This window comes from Haemorhous mexicanus, chromosome Z (genome assembly GCF_027477595.1).
Source record: "Haemorhous mexicanus isolate bHaeMex1 chromosome Z, bHaeMex1.pri, whole genome shotgun sequence".
Classification (NCBI taxonomy): domain Eukaryota; kingdom Metazoa; phylum Chordata; class Aves; order Passeriformes; family Fringillidae; genus Haemorhous; species Haemorhous mexicanus.
The window spans coordinates 71,138,363-71,157,257 of record NC_082381.1 but is presented as its reverse complement, the minus strand read 5'-3'; the positions used below and the strand labels follow the sequence as shown (position 1 = coordinate 71,157,257).

The window sequence follows — 18,895 nt, the reverse complement described above, 5'->3', positions numbered from 1 at the left end:
CAGATTTTTTTTCCCATCACAGTATAGTAGAAACTATATATTAGGAAAAAGCCCCAACCCTCCTTTCTGGGATCAGTTCTCACTTTGATCTTTATTCAAGTCTCCTCTTTGGCTGTCAGTCTGCCTTTTCAGTCACAGAAGCATTTTGTCAGCTGATGGATGATAATTCAGTTATGTCTGCACAATGAAATAACATGTCCCACAATTTAATCAAATCAGGGTAGAAAAAACCCCCAGTTTTTATCTAGGATCAAAGAACACGTGGCTTAATGTCTAATAATGTAATTTGCAGTTGATCTGCTGGTCAGTGCTATATTCAGTGAACAGATTGCTGGACTTTCTATTCAGGCTGCAGCAAAGGCAGAGTTTGCATCAAGGAAAAATACAAATCCACCCAAAAAGGTGTCTTTTGCAGTGAAAGAAGCCTGGAGAGGCATTGTTAAGGAACCTGTTTTATGTTATCTCCTGTGTACTTAAAAGCTGCTCTATCAGGGGATTTGTTGGCATTTCTTTTCAAATATTTTTAGTCTAATCTGTATTTGAAAAAGAGTCATTTAATTTGCTATCACTTACACTTAACTTTGAATTTCTTTGGTAAATAATATATGAATCCAAAATAATTCCAATGTCTTAGTATGCTTGAAGATCTGATTCACACTCATGAATTTAGCTCTTCTGTTAAGTAATTGCTCTCTTTGCTTATAATTAATGAAATGCAAATGTATAAAGGAACAGTTATGGAGAAGTGTATTTCCTTCTCCTCATGCTTTGAGGAGGTCAGTAAGAATTCTGGGACTGTAGACACAAATTTGCAATGTGGCAAGTTTGCTTTCTTCTTCCCTGACATAAAGGCATCATATATAGGGCATGTTTACAAAAAACCACACCTCTTTATATCACAATGGGAATAGTGAATATTTATGATTTGTGTTATATACGTATGGTCATATTATATATAAAAATACTTGTCAATTGCTGTATGTACACAGGAACATTCACCTTTGGGACTATATTTTTGACAAATTAGGAAACCCTACTACTACTACTCCTACTCCTACTACTCTAAGACTACTATTATGTGAGAGTTATAAGAGTTTTTCCTGGGAAGGAATGGGATAGAGATTTAATAGAATATGGTGGTTTTCAGGAAGCTGTCTCTTAATTTTATTGATCTTTTAAATTAAAGTCAGTGTAAAAATTAAAGTAGAATTCTTGTGATCAGACATCCACTACTTCTGTGTCGTCAGTGGTGCACTGTAGGCAGCAAAGCCCTTTGAAAGTTATTTACACTCAATTTGCTTTTAGACTGTTCTTTGACTGTATATAAGCCCAGTGTCTGGTTTTGAAGTAGCTAGTGCTTTAATGTAGCTCTGATTATAATTATACTTGCTACAGATTTCACAGCTGGTCATTTTTCTGCTTCCATTAGACAGTAATTTCCTATTCCTTTATGATGCATTAAGACAGAATAATTCTGATTTCTGAAAGAACACCTGTCGTTCAAGAATCTTAGCTGAAGAATAACACTAATTATAGTTCATCATATATGATCTAAATCCTACCTCTAGAAATAATTTATACTAGCACGTTTCATTTCATTGAAATATTTGCATTCAAAACTTCAAATAAACTATGGCAATCATTCTGCCTGCTAATAAATAAAAAAATTATCTAATGTTTAGGAAGAAATTATGCATTTCGCTCAGGCCTTCTACCCTGATAAGTCTAAATCTCTTCATTGTTTTGATTTGGTATTTGATTTGAGCTCTTGGGATGACATTGCAATTTCAGGATGAATACGATTCTACTCCTTTACTTATATCAGCATAAATGGTTTTGGATTTTTGTAAATGGTTAATTAATTTACTATTAAGGATCCATGTTTTCTGTCTTTAAATATACATTTTGTTACCAAAAATAAAATTAAGAATGGATATGGTGCAACTATGTATTTACAACAGCAAGGAGACTTTTTTCTCTGATTGTGTTCCGCTTGAAAATTTAGTGGTAATTGATCTCATAATTAACTGCTTCACTTGCTTAAGAAATAAGACAAAGGAAGATAAAATTAGCACTGTGAAATTAAAAACACTGTGATCTCCTCAGAAAACAGAGATCTATCTCTTTGGATTCTAAAAGGATCTGTCATTTTTGGGTGACACATACGTGAGTCATCAAAATAATTGCATAAATTCTCAGGTGTAAAGTGGCAAGGCGTCTCAGGCCTTTGTAGCTGCTGTGATTTATAAGCCTGTAAATGTGAACCCCAAACCAGACAGGGATAGCCATGTTTTCCATATCCAAGAATGTCTTTCAGGGAGTGTTTTTATATCTGCTACTCTCTGGATCTCTACGGCCTTTGACCTATTTCTAGACAGAGTTATTTTGAGGTTTTGGCCAGTAATTCCTTGATGCACTTTGATCCAATTACCTGCTGTAATAAAATCTTTCACACAAGGATAAACTTCAGCAAAAGTTGCTTTGAGTAGTCCAGCATTTTCCAGTGAGATAACCTTGCAGCAATAATCCGAAGTGCTAGTATTACTTCTTCAGTTAATTTAGCAGTAAAATATTGAACTTTTTATATGATTTTTTTCATTTCAGAGGGTCTTATTATTTACTGTCTGTGAGTCACAGCAAACTGTTATTCATATGTAAAAGGTAAAGATGTTAATCACTTTTAAATGACAAAGAATTAGCAGCTTCACATTTTTTTCTGACATTCTAAATGCAAAATATTAGTTTTACAAATTTTGTTAACCTCCACCTTTGTTTCTTTACCTATGTCTAAAAAATTAGATTCTCTTAGAATTCCAAGTAGTAATGTCAGCTCATCTAATACTTGATTCCAGAATGTGATTACTGTTCTAGATATCATCTGGCAAAGCTCCTGAAGCTTGAATTCCATATAAAAATTACTTCTCTTCATCAAGATTTTTGGAAATGTCTCTTTATCAAAGTGCATCAGTCTACCTATGCATTTATAAAGTTTGTGACATAGTTTTATGTTAAGAATCAGTCCATATTCTCTTTCCAGGTTCCATGGACACTTCTAAAACCTCAAAGGCTCCTCCTTGAAGTGTAGAGGTCTTGCTGGTGCTTTGTTTGCCTGGTTCTTTTAGAAATATAAATATAGGAGGAAAATTTCCAACTTAATAAACTTCATCTTTGATACCTTTTATTTTCTTCACTTATTGCTCAGTTTATTGAAGCAACTCTTGAATAATATTTCTTTCTCTCCTAGAGATGAGGTTCATACTCCAAAACCTGTCAGTGTTTAAGAGTCACTTGGACAGTGCTCATTAGATCACGCTGTAGCTTTTGGTCAGCCCTGAAGTGGTCAGACAGTTGTACAGTCTCTTCCAACTGAAATTTTCTTGGGACCATCCCTTCCAAATGCAATTCCCTTTGCCTTTGCCTTTGCCTTTGCCTTTGCCTTTGCCTTTGCCTTTCCTTTTGCCCCTGCCTTTTCCCTTTCCCTTTCCTTTTTTTTCCTTTCCTTCCATTCCTAGGCTTGGCAGTTGCGCTTTCTGGTAAGATTGTGGTTTTTTCTCCAAAGTTTTATTTTATAGTTACAAAGTCATTAGAATTGCTAAATATGCTTATGCATATTCTAGGCACACAGCTCTCAAACCTGAAAGAAAAAGAGAGACCAAGGGCCAAATTAAACAGCAATTTAGATGATATCTGATTTAATTACGCCACTTTATGGCAGAATTCCCTACAAAGAGAATGCAAATATAAGGGCACTGTACCAAAAATAATTCAAGATTCATAGATTAATCACACCTGACATATTTAACTTCTTTTTACTACTCACTCTAATAATTTGTTGTTTTAAACCATAACAAAATAACAGACAGGATTGGTGAATGTGCATTAAACAGTGTCAGCTGCTGACACATTTTCATGCTAAATAACTATTTTCTAGTTAGAATAACCAGTGCTCTCTCCAATTTCATGTCTCTCATCAAATATCAGGACAATAGAGAAATGTTCTAAGCATGACCTTTTGATATGCAGCCATAGTTCAGAGGTGTTTATTGACAAGCAAGAGAACACAATGTCCTTTTGTTTTGGATGACAATTATATATTTTGGACAATCCCCACTCTCACATAATGTAGTAGATTAAATTGTTGGATCTGTTTGTCATCTTTAAACTTTCTTTCCTTAGTGAAGAGATTTTAGGAGTGCTTATAGTGTGTCTAAGAGCTCCATCTTGCGTTGATGAGAATTTTTTTTTTGTGACTTTGATCCAATTTAGTTGCCCCAAATTAGTAGATAAATCTTACATGTAGATAATTCTAGCAGCATATTGATAACAAAATTATCTTTATGTTACAGGGAATGTATCCTCTTAATTCTAAGAAGGAATTAAGGAAACAAGGAAACTTAAATAATTAAGGATAAGGAAAAAGTGTTTTCCAGCATCTTGCAAGATTTGGTAATTAAAGATTGGCTTTGAAAGAACTAGTCATTCTAAGTCTAAAAGACTTGGAGCCAGATTCTTGGTCTTTCTTGAATCACTTTTGTGTCAATAACTGTCTGAAAGCCATCGTGGACTCCCGTGCAGTAAAAAACGGATAACAAACTGTTGGAAAACAAAGGGTTCAAAAGAGGGAGAGGTTGGTGGAGAGTGTCCTGAAAACACACTTCTCAATAGGTCTGTGTCAGTGGAGGGAACAGTCCCAGGAAATACATGAAGGAACTGTGTTGCTAGTGGACAGAGAATGGTGCATTCTGTGCTTTGGATGAATCACTGGTGAGGTTCTCCAGAAAATAACACGTGCTTTTTCAGCTGAGCCTTAGAATATAAAATACCTGCCTAAGGTGTGATAAACTAAGAACTTCCAGAATTTCCTTTGATATCTTTATGCTTTCCCCAGGAAACAATGGTGCCGCAGACACAGAAAGAGCATACAGAAGTTACCTGTAGGTCCTCCTACAAGGAATCTTCCCGACAGCTCTAAAGCAGCATTTTGTTCTCAAGGCAGAAAGAAGCTGTTGTAGTGCTCTAGCACTGTAGCCCAGTATTTTTATTCAAGAGGTATTCTAAAGCACAAAGTTCTGCCTTTTACCAGGCCTTATATAAGTTCTGGATGTATTGGACTCCTGCCATGCTTGAACCCTTCAATAAATAATGCATTTATAGTTTCTTACTTAAAGTGGGTAAAATGTGTCTAGTTCTGTGTTGCAAATTGTCTTCTTTCTGTTTTATAGATTTTAAATTTTAAGAAAATAAGGTAAAAGTACAAGTTCATAGTAATTCCAGTGAGCCTTTAAACATGTTTTTAAACTTAATATTCTGACTAGAAGTGCATTCATTTACTCCAGGGGAGGTTTGGAAGGTTATTAATATTTAATAGGAATGTTTCTGAAATTTGTTCCCAATGAGAGAAACTTCACTGCAGATTTAAACACTGAGGCTTATCACAAGAGGAAGAAGAGGTGGGGAGAGAGTTTCTGGCAAGAGGGTTTGGTTTATGGTTTTAAAATGCCCTTTTTTCTATGAGATCATTTTTCCCTTAGAGTAATTTTTCTCTTGGAGTGTTCTAAGACTGTGCTTCTAAAAAACACTCTGAACAAAATATGCTAAACTCACTCTTGCAATGAGGAAAGGGTTATTTTCTTAACTCAATAGCCAAGAGGTGCTGTTAGCTAATCAGTGGACGAAGACTTGCATAATATTGTAATATGTTGGCACTATTATGGAAATTTTTTCAGTGCAATGAGCCACTAACATAGAACTGTTATCAAAATGGCTGGTCAAACTTTTTGCTATCAGTGGATCCCAATTCATCCTGAATAATAAGGGTAAGTTAATTAAATATGAATAATGAATATTAATAGAGAAAGCTGTTAGAGATGCAGCATAAGAATTAATAACAAGGGGAAGAGAAAGATGAAAGGTTATTATTTTGTGAATAAAAAGTTCTAGAGAGAAACAGTTAATCAAAAAGATTTGAAAGTATATAATAAAAGTACAGAAATGGGAAGAGCAGTATACTCTGGCATTCCAATATCTCTCAACATTGTTTTTATATGATAGTAGTTGACTTGCCTATAAGTCTGGTAACTTCCAATATAGATCAGTGTTTTTTTCTGCTCACTGCTAAATGAAAAGCATCTATGCATCTGTTTGTTTCACCTGTGGATGAAACAGCTCTACTTCTCATTTTTCTAACACGAATAGGCATCGGTCTCATGGCATTAGAAATGACCTTTCCAGCCATACCCATCCACTGTGACAGCCACTGTTTAGTGTCCAAATTATCAAGCACCCTCCTGGAGCTTAAGGACACTTTCTCTAAAGTCTGAAGGTTGTCTGTAGTTGAGTATGAGGTTTTTAAGATTACAATTCCTTGTAATGTTATCATAGATCTTATATTTCTTCTTTTCATTGAAATGCAGGTTGTTCTGATCATCTTATGCTTTTTCAGAATTCAGTGGAATTTCAGCATTCTGAAATTATTTTGGTCTTAGTAAAAATTTTTTTGATAGTCCATTATTTCAGTTTCAATTAAAAGTTTTGTAGGTTTTTTTTTTTTCATTATGCACCAAGACATATTTTTGGTCTCTGAATATAAAAATTAAAAAGAAGAAAAAAGCCATTGCTGTTATTGTACAATCTCAGGACTGGGAGCAGGAGTTTTAAAAAACAAACAAAAAAAAAAGACAAAACTAAGAATATCACATTTTGTTCATGTGCTGCTTCCTGAATGTTAATAACTGCCTGTAAAACGAAGATACTTGTCACAGCTTTGCTGGTTTTGATTGTATAGAACTATTTTTTTTCAGAATGGGTCTCTGTTGCTTCGTTAGTTTCCTGAAAAATGTGAGGAAATTTTTACATTTTGATGTACAAATATTTCAAAATAATAGAAATAGAAAGTTATCTCTATCTTTTCCTGTAGGTGTGGTCACAAATTGCACTTCGATATTCATTTATCTTTTAATGTGACTCCTAAAATATACTTGCAATACTACATGAAGTGAAAATTAGATTTTATAAGGTCATTATTTCTACTATGTGGTTTTGGTAGCAGTATATAACCCTTGATTTTGTAACACTTGTCATAAAATACAAAAAAAAAGATCTAAAAAGCAAAATCTGAGCCTTTCCAGAAAGAAATTATTCTTAAGACTTAAAAGGAAGTTTGGTAAAAATATAAAGGAGTATTTTTATTTATTTTACTTTTATGGATAATGCTAAGTTCTACTGATCCAATGCATGTCCAAAGATGGGGAAGAAAGACAAGAGGAATTAATCCTCACATCCAGCAAATTAGGACAGATGACAGTCAAAATGAAGACAGGACCAGGATAAAGCTACAGCCTGTGGTGGGGAAAGAGGGGTGTGCACCGAAATGCAGCAGGGTTCAAAAATTGAGGCCAGAACTGATGGCAACTGAGGTCAAGTTCCACTGGCCTAGAAAGGAGAAAGTGCTACACCACTTTCCTCACTTTTGTCATTAGGAAGGCATGATAGCTGAACTGCAGAGAATGGATGTATTATGTGAGTCATAAAAATAAAGGAGAAGAACAGGAAAGGAGAAAAGCAGTAAATTTAAAATTATATTAATTTCACTGCATCTATTGATCTGCAATGAGCAGCTCCATAGATGCAGTGAGAGAAAGTTAATCTGTCATTAAATTACTTTTCCAGAGCCAGCTCTCCTAGGAGGGCTTTCCTTCTTTCTAGGAGCCAGTGTCTCAGTGCAGGCTCTGCTGTACCTTTGTCCTGCCAGGACAGCCCCCTCAGGCCCCTTTTTGCCAGCCACATTGGAATAATGTCTCTCACCGCTGCTGTGACCCCAGATATTTCCAGCTAGCCCTGCCATGTTCCTGCATCCCTCCTGTTTGAGGAAGGAACTGTCAGCTCTGATTTTGAGGCGAGTTATAAGGATTAGGACATAAGGTTAGCAGGCATGTATTGGCAAGCTCAGTAGCTGGCTCTTCAAGCTCCAAATGCCTGTATATATTTCTACAAACACATGTATGCATTCACAGATACAGTCATATAATTATACATGTATAAATACATGTGTGTGTGTATATATATATATATATACACACACAGATGCACATGAATATAAAAGACAGACTTCCAGGGCAATGAAAGCCACGAGAAATTTGGAGAGAACTGCTGACAGAAAATAGGTACCTGAGCAAAGACTGAATAGGCAATACACTGTGCTACATCTTTTTTATTGTATCTTAGCTAAAATAAGTATTTTGAACTGTGTTTTCCTTTCCTTGTTGTAGGTGCTCACCTGTCTGTGTTTCTGTGTGCCTAACAGTTTCTGTTGAAAGTGCTGTTTGTTGAGAAACAGTCCTCCCGGGATAATCAGCTCCTCCTGCTCCAGCAGCTTTACTCCCTGTCCTCCTTCTCTGTGCCCTGCCCAGTTGCTTCTGATATAAACCCACAGCCGTTCTTCCTATGTGTTATCTTAGGATTTTTGCAGAAATCCGCTCTTGCTCCTCCTTGGATATCTTCTTTTATTGTTGATTGTTTTTTTGTTTTTATTTTTTGGAGGTTTTTTTGTTTGTTTGGTGGGTGGTTTTGGTTGGTTTGTTTGTTTTTGTTGGTTCTGGGGATGGGAAGTGAATACTTGGTTTTGGGTCTTTTTTTTTTTTTTATGGTTTTTGGTTGATTGGCTGGCTGGTTGGGGGGGGTTATGGTTTGTCGTACTTTTATTTTTATCCTTTTTTATCCTGAGACCCCAGAAATACCTGAGGAGAGATTAGAAAAATTAGAGAAATACATACTCTCTTTGATTGAGTATATAAATAACCTTAGGGTAGCAACAGCAGAAATGAAAAATGAAACTCATTAGGGAGCTGGTTCTTGATTGCTGTGCCAGTTTTCTTTATCTTAACAGAAAAATTTGGCCTGCAAATTGAAGATTCACCCAACTCACATTTCTAATTTTATCTTTCTATTTGCCTTGCCTTCAAATGGTGTGGATGTGAAGCAGAGGTATAAACACCATCCAAGAAATCCTCCTCTACTCTTGCCAGGTTTATAGCACATAGAACAAGCTGTATTCTAATATGAGTAAAATTTGTAGTGAGAAAGTGGATCTAAAAAAGATATTTGTATGTTTGGCATACAGAACAGAAATGCAGAGGCACAGAGTCACTTAAGCATGCTAGAAAATAAATTTGTGTTTTTCAGGCTGAGCTCTCATGACAGGCTCATTAAAAGTTCTTGCTGCCAAATGCTGTTTGTTTCCACCGTCAATATGTTAATAATGACCAACTCCCCTTGCAATTTATTAGCATAAAGTATTGTTCCTGTCAGTGGTGCAGTGCCAGGTGAGGGTGAGAGGGAGGGCACACAGCAGATGAATTCAAATGTCTCATTTAACCCATTGCAAAAACACTGGCTTGATCTAAGCTGGTATGGCACTGTCTCGATGAAGTCTAGCTACGCAGGACTTGACAGTAGGAGGGGTTTACTTCTGTTGAGTTAGATAACTGCACTTTGCAGGTAAGATATGCAATAGTATCTTCAGGATCACTATCAGAACCTTGGTTTGTATTTTGAGACTTTCCAGCCCGCTAAACTCTTAACTTCATGTGAAACACATGATTTCCTCTTGAGTCAGCCAGCTTCCTGTCCTCAAGTGTTTCTACTTTCACAGATGGCTATTACATGTTATCTCTCCATTCCTCTGGGAACCTTGTTGTCAGCAGCTGGTGCATTCCCTATACAATAAAGCCTCCAATTATATAGCAGTTCTGCAATAATAATCAGAATCATGACATTATGAAAGAGAAGAACACAGGACAAACACTGATTCAGGTAGTTACTGTACAAGCAACTAACAGATCTTTCCTTATTGTTTTATTGTACGTCAGATTCCACAGTTTTAAGTTTAACTCAAACGAAGAGCCAAGGTAATATGGAATTATTTTTCTGCCTGTCATTTGATACATATATGATCAGGAAGAATGAAAGGAGAGTTGGCCAAAAGCATACCAGATTGCTATCTTCATTCAGAGGCAGAACCAGATATTTTGCATTCAGTCTATACCTTTACCATTCTCCTTTCCTGGTCCTTTAAGCTATTGAATCAATCTCAAAAAAAAAACCCAATTATTTTTTTAATATGAAATCATACATATTGGGATCTGGAGCACAAAAATATTTGCAGATGACTAATTTCTATTATAGATGAAAAAAATCAGTTAAGAAAAGAAGCCCAACAAAGCATACCGGGGGCATCAAAACATGAAAAGGAAATCTGTTTCAGTTTCGGAGTCTTCCAAGTACTCAAGACTCTGGGCTATTAGCTAATGTGCTGTGTACAATGCGCAATTGTATGGACAGTTTCTAAAGTACTGTGACCACTAAACCTTATAATAATGTGATTTAATAATTAAAATCTGATGCCTACTAAAAAAGATCCACAAAGATAGGATCAGCTAACCAGAAGCAAATGGAATAGTGTAGCTGTATTAAAAATAGAATTTATGAAAGTGAATGTAATATTTGAAAATATTTCTTGTAGATGCTGTCATTTGTCTGTGTTTGTGTGTGTGTTTTGCCTAAGATTTCTAAAATACATTATTTTGTCTTTTGTGTGTGGTAGTTTTCATAAAGCATTCCCTCACCCTCATTCATTCCTCTCTGCATTTCCACTCATTTAATGAACAATCATCTGTTCTTACCAGACATTAACTACATTAATGAAGAAGTCCCCAACATGATATATGTGTCCTGTTTTCTGCTCATGAAAGATAAAAATGAACTGCCTTGTTTGAAATGCCAGTCAATAATAGGCCAAATTTTATTCTTCCTCAGGCTTATTTTATTTCATTAGCTTAGAAATAAACATCAGTCAGTGCAAGTAGAGATGTTATATTTTCAAATTTAAATCTAAGAAGACAGTCATCTTTGACCAATTCCGTGGCCTTGCCAAATAGACTAAGAAAACATAGCAGTAGACAGTAGCCCTACCTGAACTGGAAGATGTTTTCTTCAAGTACAAATATATAACAGTACCTAAGGATACGATCATTGTGATGTACAACTAGAAATATGATAAAATTTGGAAATCAATTATTTTCTGCTTAGTTCTTCTATAAGAATAAAAGCTAATACACAGAAAGATCATGTACATAGTATTATCTGTTTAAATAAACAAAATTAATGTAGCAAAATATAATATTTAATATTAAAGTTTATTGTTTTTCTAATGTGCTATCTTTCCTGTCAAATGGTATTGAAGTTCATTGATGGTCATATGAAAGGACCTATCCTTAGGGCAATTGTCTGAATACACAGAACATGCTTATGAGTGTGTGGGACATGAAAGTTTTGACACATTGGTTATTTATATTTGGGTTCATTTCTTACATGATCAGAAAAACTTTACTGCATAAATTTTGCATTAGGCCTATATAAAATTTTAATTGCTTCTCCATAGAAAGTGAATATAAAATAATACAAAGAATAATGCGGTTACCTATATTTGGAACTAATGTACTACCCTTTATAATGGTCATCCACCTATGTCATGTATACTGAAATATCACTTTAGAACATCTTTTTTTATCATCCTATTAACATAGCATTAGCTATGAATTTAGAATTATTAATTAGAATTTGAGAACAACTCCAAATACCTGGTTCCTTCCCAGACTGACAAACTTGGGTCTAGACAAACATCTTCAGTCCCAGAGTCAGTAAGTGTTTGGGCCCCTTTGTGTAAAATCATTTAAGGACTATAATCTTGATTTGTCATCTAAAACTAATTTTTAATTTTCTTCATTTTTATAATCAAGAGTTCCTAAGCCCACCCTATGTGGCTTTACACTGAACAGAAAATAATTGGTGTCTGGGACAGAAAGCATCATTGACTAATGACTTTATTGCTAGGGCTTTTTACTCTTATCTGCAGGTGGGCTTCAGTGGAAACCACCTAGAGCAAAATAAAATTGTCTTCAGTAAGAGTGGCCTCCTGCTTTTTGTACTCTCATGTTTTCTAATCATACATGTCTCTAACTAAAAACCAAGCAGATAGACACTGATAAAATTTGTTTGAAAATCCTCTCCTGGACAGGCTGAATGCTTGCTGTGGGCCATATTTTGCTTCTGTGCATCCCAGATATTTTTCCTAATAAAAAATCAAATAAATGAAACCAACAAAACAAAAAAACCCCACAAACCCAAACAACAAGCCAGCAAACTAAATAAAGTGAAAAAAAAAAAGCTTTTTTCATAAATGAAATAGGCACATCTTAATACCTTAATATTCAGTGTTTAGTGCACATCTTAATACCTTAATATTCAGGAACGCCAGAACATCTGGGAGCAGCTATCCAAGCTCCCACAGCTGGTAGATGCTCAGCCAGTTCAGAGCATAAACAGAAACAGTTTAGATCTGTCTGGCATTTCCCACAAAGATGTAACCTAACTTCATGTGAGACCTGCCAAAGTCTAACTACTGCTTTAGCTTTCCATCTTGAATCACTGAAACTACTTCAAAGCAGCAGTTACTGTAATCCAGGATGAACAGGAATCATATATTCTACCTAATGTTGTTAGTTTCGTTGATGATCTTGGATTTTTTTTTTTATCTAAAATTCTCTTCTGTTGCATGTAGAATCTCCTTTTCTTATTTTATTAGTTTATGAAATAGATGATATATATGCAGAAATGGAGGCCTACCTAATCTATTTTTCTTTTGTTCACAAGGGAGTACTCCTAGACTGGAAACTATTTCAGAAAACATACCAAATATGTTTGCTACTGGTTAGTCTTCTTTGTAGGAATGATGGATTATAAATAATGGATAAAAAAATGAAATGGATTTATCTGTTAAATTTTCTAGCTATTGAAAAAACATTGGAAATATTAATTTTCAAAGTTTGTTAAAATTAAATGTGCACAGATAATCTGTTAATTACAGGATTGCACTGAAATGTCTCCTGTAATGCTATTAATATTAATGGCTTAAAATATTAAATAGGTAGGTTGGAACATGAAATAGTTATGTATTTCAGTTATTGCTGTTGTGTCTCAATTTTAGTGCAGACAGAGGTGGTTAATTACAGAATCAGAGAATACTTAGTGTTGAGAAAGACCCCTGGAGATCATCCTCTACAACCCCTGGGACAGTGTGGGGTCACCCAGGGCAGGTGACACAGGGAGCCATCCAGGTGGGGGTTGAGCGTCTCTGGAGAGGGACGCTCCACAACCACCCCGGGCACCCTGCTCCAGTGCCACCCTCAATGTAAAAAAGTTTTTCATCAAGCTGAGGTGAAACTTTTCCTGCTTAGTTTATGGCCATTGTTCCTTGTCCTGTCACTGGGCACCACTGAAAAGAGTCTGGTACTATCTTCTTGCCACCAAATATATATATTATATTAATAAAAGCATTAATGAGACCTGCTGCCAGCCTTCTTTTCTCTAGACTAAACTCTATTCTGGATATTGCATTAAATATATTAAAAGCTAGTTGCTACCCTGAAAAATTTTTAATGGAAATAAGGAAAGCTAGGAGTAGGAGATAAGACTTATATTTCTACATTTCTTGCTTTAAAGACAGTTGATTAAGATGAGGGAGAAAACTGGGCTGAGGTAAGGGACTGATAGAAAATTTCTTTTCTTTTCTTTTTACCAGATATCATCCTTGTTTTAAGAGCATTGCCATACAGTCTTTTTTTTTTTTTTGTCAGCAAAAAGCTGTATTGGTGCTCATTGGCATGAGCACCTGTGGATTAAAATCACAAGAACAGAACAATTAGATATTGTCTTTTTGTTCCAGATGTTTTCTAGCTTCAGGAAACATCCTTTTTTTGTAATGAAGGTCCTAAGGATGCTATTTTGTTCCAGCATTTTATCAAGATTTTACTTCTGTCACAATGGAAAGGTACAAGGCAGGATCAGAAGAGAAAGTTCCCAACTCTCAGGGTGAATAAAATTAATCACTAATTATTCAGAATATTTGTGCTGACAGGGGGCCATACCTTTCTGCTGCTCTCCACTTTCACTTCATAACAGAGTTGATATGTCTCTGCTGTTATGATCCAGTGCAGAGTTCTCCTATTTCTACTTATTCTCAGGATTACAGAGTTGTACAGTAATTCTTTCTTTTTTATAAAAGAAAAAAAAATTAAAAGGAAAAATTGCTGTCAAGTTATGTGCACTGTAAAGATTTTGTTTGTTATTGTTTCAGGACACAGCAGGACAGGAGAGGTACAGAACAATTACCACAGCTTACTACCGGGGTGCAATGGGCTTCATATTAATGTATGACATCACAAATGAAGACTCTTTCAATGCTGTGCAGGATTGGTAAGTAAAAACTGGAATTTATATTAAATAAAGACTCAGAGAGTATGTTTGATATCACTTATCTGCTGTGACAGTGTAAATTGTTTTGGAAAACTTACTTCCAGTTACATGCTCAAGCATTCCTATACCTGAATATATGGTGGTGGGGTTTTTTTCAGTCAGGAAAGATAATGAATATTTAAAAATGTTTTGCATATAATTATATGTAATCATTGTGTTTTCTGTAATTTCAGTTCATGTACATTATTGATACTACTAAAACCAGAAACATGCTAATGTGGAGAGTAACTGCCAAGATACCAGAAAGTGCTCCCATACTTTATTGAAAAAAAATGAGATACCATGTTTGAGGGTCATTTTTTAATTTAATTTTTTTATCTCTAGCTGGATATACCTTGTTCTGTCCATCCTGTGAATCAAGTGTTAAAATGAGTGAACTTTATCAGAATAGCAGAACCCCTAGAGTGGATGGAATTTGTATTCCATAACACCTGATGTTATGTGAACATACAGATGTCTCCATGAAAGCGGAGATATCATTTTAATCACACGAGTCAGTCAGCATCCTAAAAAAAAAAAATCTAAAGCTTTTTTAAGTAAAGCTAACATAAAGAAGAGCCAGAGTTTCCCTCAACAATTTTTTTCCCTCATGAGTCATTTTAATATCCAAGACCCTTTCAGTGGTTTTCCGAGTGATATGAATAACATTTGTCATGTATGCACTACATGCTCTCTTGCATGTAGTTCCCACGGGACAACTGTATTTGAAAGAGGATTTTCTTTGGAGTTTGTGTGGTTTGTTCAGTATATTTCTTTGGCTTTTTAAAATTTATTTTAGGATATGTTCTAGTGTGTACTTCTTTCAGGACAGACAAGGTCAGAAGCATGTTTCACACTTAAAACATAATGATGCTGTGATACCTGTTTTTAACAGAAAATATTGCCCAGCATTAAACCATCCAAGAAAAATCATTTTCTCTCTTTCATACTCTTCTACTTATTACTGTGATAGAAGGTGTCACTGAACCCATGGAACGCTTTCTCTCTCAACACCTGGAGTTTTTCTTGGTCTGTATAAGATGAGATTGGTCATTTATGACTCTGAATAATATAACAATTACTGAAATAATTACTGAAATAATATAATAATAACTGAATACTCTAGCTTGACTCTGCTGCAGTGAAATGGGATCTTGGGTTGACTAACATTTCCTATGTAAGCACCAGGGAGGTAGTCATTTACAGTCCTCCAGGGGAAAGGGGCAACTCCAGACTATTTCCCACCTTTTCTCCATCAAGTTATCTGTATGCCTCTACACCAAATTTCTCTTATGAGCAACTCCTTCCATTTTTGAGAGAATCTATAAGCTTGCATGAGTAGTGTAGATTGAGTATCTATCTTTGGACAATTGAATGTATCTGAGTGGAGTCTCTGTTTGATACTCCAAGAGGAAGGAACCTTTGCTCCCTGTGAGTTATGACATGTTTTGCCCATGTTTTATAAGCTGGAAACATAGTATAAGTACTTGCTATTACACATTTGTGACTACTGCTCTGTTCAACAGCATGAGACACAATCTCCTATCTTACAGGAGGTAGCTTAAAGTGTTAAATTATACATGCTGCTGCAAAAGGTTCATAAAAACAGGAAATCAAGGAGTTCACCAACCTCCCACCTGAACCTGCAGATGTGACTGCCAGTGGCACTGCTTTCTGGCCCTGCCAGATGAAGCACTTTCTCACTTGGTCCTGTTTTTCATTGTCCATGGGCTGATTCTGTTCTAGCACGGGGTTGATAATGTCTTGTCTAGGACCAACTGTGATCTGAAAATTTCATTGTCCCATCTCCAGGCAAACCAGATGGCACGCCATGTATTATCTCTCTTCGTCTAACACAAAGACTCCTTTTATAGCAAGTGTAAATATGAATACTTATTATTAATTTTCCCACCTGTTTGTTTTCCAGTCTCCTAGATCTGTTATGTTTGGCACTTTTTGTCTCCTGGTAAAAAGTAACTAGGCTTCATGCTAATTAAAACGAAAAAAGTCACTGTAAAATGAAGCAAGAAAATATTTTAAAGCTATGGAGCTCTTAAATAGATTAATTCTGAAATATGATTTTTCCAACCATTTTTATCTAGAAGTTTTACAAAGAGTTGACAGCTCTTACAGAAATTTGGTAGAAAGAAGGGATTGCAGTATTATGTGTCAAGAGCTACTGAGAAGTAATCTGCATGATGAAAGGAATGACAGATATGCTGAGTGCCTCACTTGTCAGGAAGAGACATAGATTTGCCTGTTATTTGTATTTTTAATGTCATAAGCCCAGTTGCTGTTCTGCTGTTCTTCCTTTTTTTCATTACTCCCATCTCACAGCTCATAATTAATTTTGATCAGCCCTGGCTTCAATTTTGATAGTAATTGCACAGCTTGCTTCTGAATGTGAGAAAAGTTGAAGAAAACTGGCAATTACCAATGCTCCAGAAAAGCAAGTATGGCTATGTGCAGGTATCTCTGTCTTTCTGAATGTTACAGGAGGAGAGATCAAGGGCTTTTAAGTCCTTTTGGGGCTGATAGTGCTTTTCTCTGTGATAAATGTGCCTCTCTAAGTAGAAGTGCCTTTTTGTATACATGGACAACAGGTCAAATCCAAGTTCAAATCACATCACATCAGCTTCAAGACTTGATCTAGAAACTGCACTGCAGTCAGGACAATGAATCTACAGGTACATTTTAGGTTTGGATAAAGGAATTTGGTTTAAAATATGTGTTGGGATGATTTTTAATATTAAAAGAATTTTTTTGCAGCCTGAAAATACGACTGACGTTTGGTCTTTTAAACTACAGATATAGATAAATAATAGTTGTACCTCTAGATACCATATCCAAGTCAGCATATATCTATTCAACTGTGAAAAATTCTATAGCCAATGTGAATATTAATATTTACATTTTAAAAAATGTAAATATCCATAATTTTTCTAAATCTGTTAGCACCTATATGTGTAATATATAGCCAAGAATGCAGAGAAAGTGAATTTGTGCTGAAAGTCTGTCTGCTAGCAAAAAGAGCAAATCAAACATGCTTTTACTCATCAGTTCTTCTATGGAACCTTCCCCAGGGTCTGAAGCTGCCTTGACTAAGAAGCTTTTACTTTCAGCAATACAGCTAATGCTGCAAGATGTGTACCTTGAAATAGCTTGATGCACTTTGGTCATGTCATCCTAAAAATGTGAAGATTTTGGGAAAGGATGTATTTCCTTTAAATAGGAAACAGTTGTAGGGCATAATTTTCTTCTTGCCTGAGTTTTAAAGTAGAAAAAGGGTATAACCAAATAACAAAAACTTCCCATTTAGCTGAATTCTTCAGACAGCATCCACATGCTGTTTCAAGAGAGTGATCTAGTGAGATCTATTTTCTTTAGAAATTCCTTCTAATTAAATTTGAAGGAGAATTGGTAAATGTTGAGAGTGCCTTGATGCTACCTCAGTGAGTAATTTTTAGTTCAGCTCTATTGTCACAGTGCTTGCATTAATTCCTGTTTTATACTGACACCTGTAGCATCTACATTTGCTAGCCTTCTCTCTCTATACATTTCACTTGGAGGTGCTATCTCCCTTTTCATCTTAGTGTTTCAGTGCACATAAGTTGTGTCCTTAATGGTAGTGGTCCTTTACAGTAGAAAGGAGAGGGTGAAGGCTTCTTACTGTCTTTGCAACAAGTACCAACTCAATATGCTGAGTTCTGTAGAAGTTCCACAGAAATAAATGTCTCTGAGTTGAAGTTAAACCCGTTTTTACAAATACTTTTCTAGACATCTAATGAATGAATTGGAAGGAATTGAAATATCCTTATACTCAGCATGTTTCTAATGCAATATCTTACCTAGGTCAGAAACAGCAGGTATCTAAAACATGATCTAAAAGGCTGAAGTTTTATGTTCCAGGTTGAAAACCTCTATGTGAAACTTATCTAGGTCTGAAGGATGAATGGGGATAGAGCACATGGTATATAGTTTTTTATACGCACTCTAAGTTGCTCCTCTGCACCTGAAAATGTGCTCCCAACTACAAAAATTTGTCCAGCAGTATTTTTATCACGGTCTGGTGACTGCTGAAGACACTGCTGTGGAATGTAGCGTGGAGGGCTCCCTTGTGCATGAATTCAAAAATTGAGAATTTCACATTGCTGAAATCTCAGATTCAGGGGGGGTGCTTCCTCAGGAAACACATAAGGCTGAAGGAGTCAAAGAGGCTTTGAGATATTGATGATTTGTTGTCTAAACCTGTCAAGGTGTACAAAATCAATTTTTCCTGCATTTTTGGCTGAGATCTATGGGATCAGGGAAGACAGTATGCTAGGAAACACCTTGATTACCCTCTCCCTTTAAAAAGTACAGCATTTGTGAAAAATTATATTATGGATGTATTTTAATGTCCCTGATGGAAAGATTCAGAGGGTCTTCCATGAAAGATATTTCTCTTTCCTTTCCTTCTCTGCTTTTTCTAAGATGTCATTTTTACTGCCCCCTTCTCCCCTGCTGCAGACTGCTCAATCTCATGATCTTTGAGAAGAAATCAACT

General features: G+C 35.6%; 1 protein-coding gene across 1 annotated transcript in view; it reads left to right on the top strand.

The window, feature by feature from the left end:
• Positions 1-18,895, top strand: part of RAB3C (RAB3C, member RAS oncogene family) — a 125,779-nt gene that overhangs the window by 42,656 nt on the left and 64,228 nt on the right. Inside the window, exon 3 of the mRNA XM_059836406.1 lies at positions 14,192-14,310. Within this exon, the coding sequence (XP_059692389.1) occupies positions 14,192-14,310 (119 nt within the window). The remainder of the gene's footprint in view (positions 1-14,191; positions 14,311-18,895) is intronic.